General features: G+C 48.5%; 1 protein-coding gene across 1 annotated transcript; it reads left to right on the top strand.

Annotated features, from left to right (window-relative positions):
- Positions 1-1,009: 1,009 nt before the first annotated feature.
- On the top strand, positions 1,010-4,499 carry FOXC1 (forkhead box C1). Its single transcript, XM_061590719.1, has one exon. The coding sequence runs from the start codon at positions 1,807-1,809 to the stop codon at positions 3,652-3,654; it is 1,848 nt and encodes a 615-aa protein (XP_061446703.1). The 5' UTR covers positions 1,010-1,806; the 3' UTR covers positions 3,655-4,499.
- Positions 4,500-11,718: the final 7,219 nt, after the last annotated feature.

Genomic DNA, 11,718 nt, shown 5'->3' with positions numbered 1-11,718 from the left:
CCCACTGAAATCAATGGGACTCAAAATGTAGAAGCGGGATTCAGGACCTTTTCCTTTGAGTACGTATGAATAATTATATCCACAGAAAACTGCACCTTTTTGTGTGTGTGAGACATATAGTCATATTTTTCTTATTTATTTCACTGTAACGTTGTTTCGTTTTCTTCCCGATGCTGTCGGTTGGGCTAAGGGGGATGGAGAAACAGAGGCACGAAAAATTAAAACATATTAAGACCAAGTTGAAAGGGGGTTAAAAGCCCAGAGCAGTGGGCCAGATTCCGGTTTCTCAGGATCCTTAGTCGGGCCCAAAAAGAAAGAAAGACGAGAAGGAGAGAGAATTATTCAGTTTTTCGAACTCTCCACGGTAAAAATGAAGAATGAGAGGGGGAAAGTGAAAAGTTGCTGGCAGAAAGGCCACAGCACTTCGTGCCGTTTCACGGCACTTTCCCCCCTCTTTTTGTTGTTATTTGACAGCTAAGCTGGCAGAGTTCTGTGAAACCCGAAAGCTAGCACACTGCCTCCTGATTTTAAGTTGGTCCTAGAGAAAGTATTACGTTACTGTGCTTGTTTGGAGCCAGACAATATTGTCTGTAGAAATAGGACTCCAGCATGTGTGTGCTGGAATTCGTATATGTGTGAAGTAGGGTAGGCTACGTACGCCTGGTGATGAGTGTGTCGGTGTGTTTTTCATTCCGGAGCGAGCAGATTTGTAATTTGATCCATATACTCCTGTGCGAGGGAAGGATTGAACGCGGGCCGTGTGGAGAAGCTATATATACGTGCGGGAGGGCGAGGGTGTCGTGCGTGTGTGTGGCCAGTCCCAGAACTATAATTCTCCGAGCTGCCGCGGCGGCAGCTTCTGCTAGCTACAACTCTCTCACCACCCCTCCCTTTCAGAGCTCAGCTCTGAACTTCTCATTGGGTAGGCGACCGGGTCAGGGCGGGGCCTCACAGCCTGGAAAGAAAAAGGGACAAAGGGGGGGGAGAGAATTTTGTGCGTGCGTAAAAAAGTCCTTGCCTTGGTGACGGATGCTCAAAAGTTCAGAAGTTTTTTCCAAACGCTTCTCCGAGCAGCTCGCGGCTGAAAAAGAGAGACTGAAACAGGAACGGAGGCAGAGGCAGCGCTTAAAACCGAAGATCGCTCGGGGAAGGTGGATCTTTCTCTTTTCCTGCTGCAGACCGAAAGAGAGAGAATATCCGGGCCTCTCCCTCCCCCCGCCAACTTCTTCCCTGCTGTTTACTTCGCCTGGCTCGGTCTCCTGCTGCCTTCCTAAAGCCCAACCTGTCGCCCCGCTCCGTGGAAAAGACGAAAGGGCGGCGGGGGGAGGGAAGGGCGCTTGGGAACAAGCGAAGAGGGATTTGAAGTCCCAGACAGTGAGGGCGCCTGGTTCCATTTCTATTATCGATGGAAGTAACTTACTTTTCCTCTCGGCTGCGATCGCTTCCGTGGAGTGTCGGTGCCTTGTTTTAAGAATCAAGACGACGAAGAAGAAAAGGAGACTTATTTTTCTGCCACCCCCACCCCACCCCTTCTCATTGGGTTGTTTCTATTTATTTATTCGATTTTTTTTTTGCACACTTGGGGGGAGGGGAAAGCAGAAAACTTAACAGGACATCAGAGGGGTTTTTTGCGTGTGTTTGTTTCCCCCCTTTTTTGAGAAGGAAAATCCTGGTCGCCTCTTCTGGTTTATATTTTTTTGGCTCTGGAGCTGCGGAGGGGTGGAGGGGGTAAAGCAGAGGCGGCGGCGGCGGCCAGTCTGCTGCTGAAGCTGCTGCTTGGTCCGGCTGGCTTGCGGGAGGGAGGCCATGCAGGCTCGCTACTCGGTCTCCAGCCCCAACCCGCTGGGAGTGGTGCCTTACCTCGGCGGCGAGCAGAGCTACTACCGGGCCGCGGCTGGAGGGGGCTACGCAGCCATGCCGGCCCCGATGAGCATGTACTCGCCGCACCCGGCCGCCCACGAGCAGTACCCGGGCGGCGGGGGTGGCGGAGGCGGCATGGGCAGGCCCTATGGCCCTTACCCGCCGCAGCCGCAGCCCAAGGACCTGGTGAAGCCGCCCTACAGCTACATCGCCCTCATCACCATGGCCATCCAGAACGCGCCGGACAAAAAGATCACGCTGAACGGCATCTACCAGTTCATCATGGAGCGCTTCCCCTTCTACCGGGACAACAAGCAGGGCTGGCAGAACTCCATCCGCCACAACCTCTCGCTCAACGAGTGCTTCGTCAAGGTGCCCCGCGACGACAAGAAGCCCGGCAAGGGCAGCTACTGGACCCTAGACCCGGACTCCTACAACATGTTCGAGAACGGCTCCTTCCTGCGCCGCCGGAGGCGCTTCAAGAAGAAAGACGCCGTCAAGGACAAGGAGGAGAAGGAGCGCCTCCACCTCAAGGAGCAGCCGCCACAGCCGCCGCCGAGGCACCAACAGCAAGAGGGAGGGCAGCCGCCGCCGCCGCCGGTCAGGCTCCAGGACATCAAGACGGAAAACGGCTCGGCGTCGCCCCCTCAAGCCATGTCCCCGCTGGGAGGAGCGCCCGTGCCCAAGATCGAAAGCCCGGAGAGCTCCAGCACCAGCAGCCTCTCCAGCGGCGGAGGCAGCCCGCGCGGCGGCAGAGCGCTCGGCTTGGAACCGCCTCCTACGACAGCAGCAGAATCCCAGCAGAACCCGCAGCCCCATCCCCCCCACTCCCACCACCATCCCCCCCACCCCCATCATCACCACCACCACCACCACCACCCGCCGCCGCCGCATCACCACCCCGGAGGCCCTCCAGGCGGGGGAGCGGGAGGCGGTTTCAGCGTGGACAACATCATCATGACCTCCTTGCGCGCTTCGCCTCAGGGCGCCGGGGATCTCTTGGCTTTGCCGCCGCCCGCCGCCGCTGCTTCGTCGTCGTCCACTTCCTCCACCGCCTCCACCTCTCGGACAGCATCCCTGCCGCCGCCTTCGCTGGCCTTGAGTAGCTGTTATTCGCCGCCGGCGGCCGCGGCTGCGCAGAGCTCGCTCTATAGCGCCCCCTGCAGCCAGGGCGTCAACACGACGGGCAGCAACAGCAGCGGCGCGACGCAAGCGGGCAGCGTCAGCGCCAGCAGTTACCATTGCAACCTACAAGCCATGAGCCTCTACGCGGCCGCGGCTGCCGCCGCCGCCGCCGCCGCCGCAGGAGGAGGGGCAGGTGGCGGCGGCGGGGGAGAGAGAGGCGGAGGCGGCCACCTGAGCAGCAGCCCTGTGGAGCAAGACCCGCTGCCCGAGTACAGCCTGGCAGCGAGCAGCAGTAGCAGCGCTTCTTCCCTCAGCTTGAGTCCTCAGGAGGGGCACTCGCAAGGCGGCGGCCGCTTGGCTTCTTGGTACCTCAACCAAGCCACGGCGGTGGGAGAACTCGCCCATTTGGCGCCCGCCTCAGCTGCGGCGGCGGCGGCGGCTGCAGCGGCGGCTGCCGCAGCTTCCTCGTCGTCCCCAGCAGGCTACCCCGGCCAGCAGCAGAACTTCCACGCCGTGAGGGAAATGTTCGAGTCCTCCCACCGGCTGGGCTTGAACAATTCGCCGGTGAACGGCAACGCCGCGGCCAGCAGCTGCCAAATGGCGTTCCCCGGCAGTCAGCCCCTTTACCGCCCCTCAGGCGCCTTCGTCTACGACTGCAGCAAGTTCTGACCAACGAGAGGGGGAGGGGAGCGACTCCGCAGCAGCCACAGAAGCGACGTTGCCACTAAAAACTACATTGGGCCCTTCCAAACCTCTTCCCCACAAAACCCACTCACCAAAAACGAAAGCTATATACAAAGACAGCTTTTTTAAAAAATTAAGTCATGGTTTGTAAAAGGACAGTGTTACTCCAAATAACACGTAAGTTTGCGTTTTTTTCCCCCCTTGCCTTTAAAGAACTATTTTCCCCCTCCCCCTCCTCTGTCAGCCCTTAAAAAGATGTGTGGTTTCCATCCCGCGCGCCCTTTTGCGCAAGCCTCATTGGCTGCTTGTCCAGCGCTTGCACATCAGGCCGACCATGGGTTGAAAAGGTGTGATGTCCAGTTGCAATAAAACCAATGGCCGTTTCGCCATTGACTTCAATGGGATGTGGATCGCAATCTTAACAAAGGTTCAGTCCAGGTTCGTTCAAATCAACGAGAGCTTTGCCATTGTCTTCTATGCAATGTGGATTGCGCGGTAACCAATCAGAAAGCTCCCTCTTTTCCTTTTCTTACAAGGGCTCCTTTATACGCAAAGACTTGTTTTTAAAATGTAAATTGATACATAGTAATTTATTTTTAAGTCTGTAGATGGATATTTTGGACCAAACACCAGAAAATGTTCTTTGTTTCCCCCCCCATAAAAGCTGACTTTAAAATGATCTTAACCATTGTTCTTTTTTTTTCATTTATATATGAAACAGGGAAACTGTATTAATCTTATTTTATCGTTTATTGTTTTTCCTTTTTGTTGAAGATATCCTGAAGTTATTGCCTTGTTTATTAATAAATTACCATTCAATTGGACTGAGACCATTTACGTCTGGATATATTCATCCCTCTTTTTAAATGAAATAATTAAAAGTTCTACAGCCAAAAATGTTGATGATAGAATTGCTTTCTTCCAATGTGGCCTAACTGGAATTTTTTTAAAAAAACAACAAAAACTGATTGGGCAACTCCCTCACACAAGCTGGTTAAACCAGAACAATTGAATTTAAGCTTCTGATCAGTCTAACCTTGTAAACAAATGTCATCGATTTCAATTGAATGTTTATCCAAGTGAGTATGTGGACTTGGATGAGGCAGGAATCGAATGAAAAAACAAGTGTAGATTCCACTGGCTTATGGATGAAAGTGTTATTATTATTACTGTAATTATTAGTCCTGAATATTAGGGTTATTAGTCTTCTATTTAGAGGATAGTTGGGAGATTTGAATTACCAAGCCATCAGTTACTTGGCAACAAATGTGGAGGACTTGAGTTGTTTGACAGATATTGGAGATTAGAAATATATCAGTAGAAGATCCATGTGCATAACCTTTCTCAACTCAAAAGGAAAGCATTATAGAATTCACAAGAAAATAAGATCCCAATGTTTATGTACAAATGTATGCAAATATGCAAATGCATCACTGTGCATGCACAGGCTTTTAAGTTTTCTAAATGTAGACTGCTATATTGTATATAAAAGAAACTTAGATCTTTTCTTCCAATGTGGACTAACTGGGGGGGGGAGATTGTTGTTTAAACAAGTTTCTTGAGCAACTTGCTTCACAAACCAGTTAAGACATAAATATAGGAGTTTTGACTTTGCATACCCTTTCCTTACTATTCCTGACGTCAGCAGTTCTTAAATAATTTTTGCAGCTTTTCCAGAGAGCGATCCTAAGTAAAAGGGATTTCGAAAGGAAACTAAGCCCCCCCCTTCTTACTTAGATGTTCATTCCCATCCACCTCTCTCATTTAAGCAGAAGAAACTCCCTTTGGGGATGGCTGCAGTAGCAAAGGGTGACGTCTTGTCAACTGAAGAAACTCGCCTTCAGGTCAACTTTAAAAAAGGTTTGCAGGACACCGGGGAACACCTTTCCTCACTCCATAAATAACTGAGACAATACAATCCACCTTTTATCTGTGAGGGATCCGACGGGCTGTCAGAGGAGAGGCGAGGCAGGCTTTCTGGTGAGCCTGCGGTGTGCATTTTCAAGAGAAGGCAGCTTCCTATCAGGCGCTCTTATCTGAGGCAACTCTTGGCAGTAATTACACCTGGATTGTTAAAGGCCCCAAACAGTAAATAAATTCAGACTAATTTAATTAAAACCTGATTAGGCGCATTCTCACCTAAGTGATGTCTCCAAAGTGGTATAAGAAAGAGCTTGGAAACTTTAGGAACGGATCCCCCCCACACTAATCACCTTTTGGAATTAATCTCCTACAATTGCACTATTATGATCATCTTTTTAAAATTGTCATTTGCTTCCTTTTTCAAAATGCTTCTGTGAGAAATAGAACAGATTGAGAGTGCAGGATGATTCTGTGTATGTTTGTTCCTAAGTGAGCCCTACTGAGTTACATGGAACTTACTCTCTTGAAAGCGACTTTGATAAAGTTTTCCTCTTGTTTATTGGCAAATAGGGTGTTCAGCTCTTTTGAAAGGCGACGGATTTCTTAAATTATTAGTAGCTTAGCTGTTCTCATACAGCTTGGACTTGAATTTAAGTTGACAGCCACATCTACAATTCAGTTAACCTACAGTTATTAAATCTGATTGATTTCAGGAGCAAAGCAATTAAACTAAATAGGCCTAACTAGAATACAAAATCAGTTCAAGCCCCAAATACTGGATTTTAACAGGACTATAGATGAAGTTGTGTCTCCTTTTAACACCCTTACTTGCTACAGAGTAAGTTCCATTGAACTGAATGCTTTTGCATAAATATGCTTAGGATTGCGGTGCACAGCTTTGGATATGGCGTTAACTGATCTGTGGCTGGCACGGCTACCCAGTCCAAATTTAAAGAGTGCTCCTGTTTGTTAGGGTCCTTTTCGATTTGCTCTTTACATTGATTAGATTGTAAATACAAGCCTTTTAGGTCCCTTTTGATTCAATCATGTATTTTTTCACATTTTCTACTTAAAACTGTATGTTATCTTAAGAGTACCTAGTAGCCAGAGCATGTGGCTAGTTGGAGGACACTGAAAGTGAAATGAACATTGAAAACGATTTGAAAGCTCCATTGAATTCGGTGGGAGGGAATTAAATAGGTTTGTTCTTTGTCCCACTAAAATAAAATGGGGTTTTAACTTGCTTTGATTTTGGCTGACTCGTGCCCTTTGTGTTTTGTACATATGAGGAGGTAGGAGAAGGGAAGGAAAATAATCGTGGAGGTGGCCACCCTTGTGTCATCTGTTCAGTTTATTAGCTGTCTTTTCAGAGCTGGGGTAGGAAAAACCACTTGAGTGACTTCAGGGGTGGTTCTCGCCATCCCCACATATTATGTAAATCCCTTTGCAATCAATGGGAAGCATTTTTTAATTTCACTGAGCTCATAAATGGGGGACTTAAGCACTGTGCTTATGGCGGGCATTTCTTTCCAATTCCTCCCCCCCCCATATCCTTTGTGAGAGAAGACAGAGTGGCAGGAAAGAGAGGCTTTCTTTGGATGCTGCTTGTTTGCTGATCTCCTCAGTTTCCAATGGCAAGCGCTACTTCCTGCCTTTTCAGTAGTTCATAGCCAACTGAGATCAGGACCCCATTTGCAGGATCAGAGACCTCAACAAAATACGTAGATCTGGACGGAAACTACGTAGTGGAGAAGGGAGCAGAAAGAACCAAATTTCAGTGCTTTTCGCAAAGCCAGTCAGCCGATACAGATTCTCTCTTTCTCTCTCCCCCCCCCCCGCCTCCATTTAGGTTGGAGAGTCTATATCCTGCCACCACTTACTTGGAAGTGAGTCTCACTAAAATCAGAGAGACTTTTTCTGATGCAAAAGGGTTGGATTATGGTCCGGGAGAAGTGTGCCCAAGATCAAGTATTTTTTAAAATACCACGGAAATGCGTGCGAGACATCCTTGATCTCACGGAGGAAAGGAGGGACCGTGGCCTGTAAAGCTGCAATCCTGTGCAGTAACGCTTATTTGGGAGTTAAGTTCCCTTGAACACAGTAGGTACATTTTACTTACGGATAAAAATGTATAAAATGGGGGCGTCTGCACTGCTGCAACGTCTAAACAATTAGGAATGGGAGGAAAAGTGCCCTTTGAACTCTGTGGACTTGCTACAGGGGTGTAGGCCTCCAGGGTTCCGGTGGTAGATTCCTTACTTTTTTGGGAGCAGGATCCCAGGCAGGTCGCTATGTATGAGCCAGTCAGCATGAAAAGGGAGTGTGTTAGCCATTGAAAACAGTCCTTGCCCTTTCATGCTGATTGGGGCCAATCAGAGTGAAAGGAGGTGAGTTAGCCACTGAGATGACTCTTCTCAGTAGCTAATCCGCAGCCTCCCCTTTCATATTGGTTGGCTCCTAGGGACATCTGTTGTAGTGAAATGTGGACTCATCAGATGACAAGGGCAAGTGGAAAAGGGGGTATGGCTGTGAGGGAGTGTGGCCTGACTATCATGAAGTGTCCCTGCACTTCTGAATTTGCCACTACACTACTGGGTAAGACTGAAATCACAGAGACTGTAAGAGGCCCTCTTTGGTCGGGTTGGCGCTAGTGAGTTGCGTCCTCTAAAAAAAGATACCCTTTAAAAAAAAATCCAGCTGGACGTTTATTTCAATAGAAATCTCTTCCCTGTAACGAGGAGCCGTCGAACACTGCAGCCCCGGACTAGGGAGTCGCAGTCTCTAGTTCTTAGCCGTTACATGCATTACGGTGATAGTATCCAGCACCTCCAGTTCCTCTCGAGTTGACATGGGATGGTATGAAGTCCTTCGACCTCTTTACTGCTCCGCGCCACAGCCCCCTTCCAGAAAAAGCTTTTCTTTCGACTGGGAGGCGGACAAAGAGGCCGCTGGGGTGCGTTCCCTTTGGCCTCTTGGCGGCTCCCAGGCTGTTTGCTCCTCCTTGTTTGTTTGGCAGGCAGACGTGTGAGGAGGAGGGAGGCCTGCCAGCCGCAGGTGGCCCCGTCGCTCCCCTCCCTAGTCTCCTCTCTTCGCCACAAGGAAGGGAGCAGGAGCAGGAGGGACCCTTTTGGGAGAGACAGAGGCGGAGTTGTTAGAAATCCGTCTTGCGTGCTTGACGTCGAGGCCCTCCGGCAGGAGACCTTGGAAGAGGCAGGCAACAGGGAAAGCCGAGGGGAGGAAAGGATAGCGGGAGGAGGCGGGCAGGGAACGGCGGCCCTCTAACAAGGAACTGTAGAGATACGGTCAGTGCTGCTTCGCAGAGGTATTTTCAGGCTTTTGGCTGGAAGGCAGCGGTGGGGGCGACGTGCAGGTTACCCTGTTGCTTTCTCCAGAGGAGACCTACCGTACGCTGCCCACGAATGGTTGTTTCTTTTTGCTGGCAACTCCTTGACGCAGTCCAGGCCTCCCTGCCTCAACTCCCCAGCCCTGCTGGTCTGCCCGTGGGCCTGAGAGAATGAAACGAAGCAGCCGCCTGCCCCCAGATTCTTACCCGCCACAAGGCCTGGTGCTGAGGCGGCGGCGACGAGGGGGAGGGCGGAGGGCGGGACCTAGACCGTGAATCTCGGCAAATTGGAGCTGGCTCCAGCAGGCCGTGGGAGGGGGGTGCAAGGGAGCCGCTTCTGCTTCTGGGTGCCTCCTACTGCCCCGCTCATCGGACTCCGAGATGCCGAACTCTTCGCTGGACGCCATTTACTCTTGCTCGCCCCTGCAGCTGAGCGGCGCTGGTAGTGGGGACAGCAACCGATCCGCAGCCTGCAATACTCCCAACCCTTTCAGCAGGCTCGCACCCCAAGGGCTTGTACTTAAACTAGTCCTGAATCAGGCTTTTGCTGTTGTCGGTTGCTCGCGGCAAACTCGAGGGGGTTATGTACGACAACGAAAAGTGTGCAATGTCCCGTGCGTTATTCAGAATGCCTGTCAAAGGCTGGGATCCACCCAAAGCAGATTTTCTTGGAAGTAAGTGTTTTTGAAACCAATGAGACTTGGTTCGAAGTAGAAGTGATACAAGGGTGGAAATCATTGTGCAGATCCTAGAACTAATGGGCCACCAGATGTTATTGGACCACAACTCCCATCAGCCTCAGCCAGCATTGCCAATGGTCAGGAAAGATGGGAATTGTGGCCCAACAACATCTGGTGGCCCACTAGTCGGAAAAGGCTGTGCTAGCTGGAGCCAGCCTGGGATCTAGATTCTAGAGGTAAAGGAAGAGGTAGACAGATAATTTTAACCTGTTTCAAGGCGCTTTCCTTTAACATTTTGTGGAGCCTTAACGAATATCAAAGCAAATATCGCTAGAGATGTATGTGTGTGTGAATCGGCCCCTAAGATAGTTTAAATCATGCTTTTTACACATCTGAGTTGCCCCAATTTCACTCACAGCCCGATCCACCATCGACCTAAGCCGAAGGTAGCTGACACTAATATAATTCAGCACGTTGAAAAACAAGCACACACAAGAAAAGCAACCCAAGCCTTACAGCTTAACTAAATTCAGACGACATTGGACACGAATTCTTTGGCACGTCTAATTTCCGAACTGCGAGCTGGGATCCACCCACCTCATGCTTATGTGAAAGTAAGCTACACAGACATTGGTGGCACCGGATGTTTCCATAATAGTGTTTAGAAAAATGTAAAAAAAAATTCTTTCTGTGAGGAAAATAATCAGTCATTTTCTTGTTTTCTTAATCTCGAAGATGATTTTAGGTATTCTACATGAAGAAAACGAATCTTATTCTATTACTGGTTTACCTGGGAGTAAGCTCCACTGAACTCAATGGAATTTATTTCCTATTAAACATGAATAGGATTGAGGTGTACATCTGATTTTAAATTACTGAATCCAGATTGAAATTCAATATATTTAGTTCTGTTAACGTTAGTCATTTTAAATCAGAGGGCTTCTGCCTGACTGTGTTTTTGCAATGGGGAAAACTCTCTGCAAGGGTAAATGTGTCGGTCGTTTGTGATCTGTCTCTTACGATTACAAAGTCAGCAGTTCATTGAACAGAAAAACTGTGCCTCTGCCAAATAAAGGTTGCGATCCTAAGCAGTAATCCCCATTGAAGTCAGTTGAATTTGCGTATGAGTAAAGCAAACTGTTTGGGAGGTGAGGATTTGCTCAGAATGCTATTTATTTACAGATAGTTTGAAATATACATTTTATCATTACAAAAAGACGTTCCTGGCTTTTCTATTCAGGAAAAAATATTTTTAGATTTCCTCATCAGAAGCCTGATAACATCTCCCCCCTCCGATGCTGAATTCACAGGCTTCCTCTGTTGAAAGAACTCTGGGGCTTTCTACCGGATTCCTTCCTTTGGTCATTTTAATTCTCACCAAAAATATCTCCCCCTTCCCTTCAGGATTTAATATACTCTTTTATCAATCATTGCTAGACAATATTGCCAGTCAGACTGGATCACATTTGGCTGAAATTTGGCTCAATTAAAATTATTATGTGGCAAATTGTCAAGATAATGCTTATCACATAAACACAAGGTGCATAAATACAGTTGAGTTATATTGTTATATAGATGTGGGCCACAGAGAGTGTGTCTACTGTGAGCATATAGAATATTACCTAAAATACTAAAGCGTGCGTATCGCATATATTCAAAAGGCTTTGATATGTCTCTGCCTCCCTCCATTCCCACCTCACCCCCATATTAGGCAATAATGTTGTATACGCCGATTTGTTTTAACTTTTGAAATAAGTACTGATGATTTCTTATTTTTCCCTGAATTGAAAATTTGTCAGTGCTTAATGCAAATCTCACCCACTTATACCCCCTCTTTTAAAAACCCTTCTCTCTGTGCATGCTTATGTGCGTCTTTCTTTCTTTCTTTCTTTCTTTCTTTCTTTTTACAGGAAATCCAACTATTTAGATATATATGCGTGGGGTTTTATTGAGCCATTTTCTATATTTGAGGAAATTTAGCAATTCTTGTGGGAAGTACTGTAAAATCTTCCTCCAAACCCCTTGTGCAAACGTCGCCTTCCTCGCCGCCCCCCCCCTCTCTCTCTCTTCACACACACACACACACACTTGACTTTTCCTAAAGATGATCAGCGGCAGATTATCAATCACTTATTGTAAAATACCCCACCCCGCGGCGCCCTC

This window comes from Rhineura floridana, chromosome 1 (genome assembly GCF_030035675.1).
Source record: "Rhineura floridana isolate rRhiFlo1 chromosome 1, rRhiFlo1.hap2, whole genome shotgun sequence".
In the NCBI taxonomy this organism is placed as follows: Eukaryota; Metazoa; Chordata; class Lepidosauria; order Squamata; family Rhineuridae; genus Rhineura; species Rhineura floridana.
Note: the sequence above shows the minus strand (reverse complement) of the source record. Positions and strands in the feature narration are given on the sequence as shown.

Excerpts from the sequence above, each read along its gene's own strand:
- FOXC1 (XM_061590719.1), top strand. The coding sequence starts at position 1,807 with ATGCAGGCTCGCTACTCGGTCTCCAGCCCCAACCCGCTGGGAGTGGTG.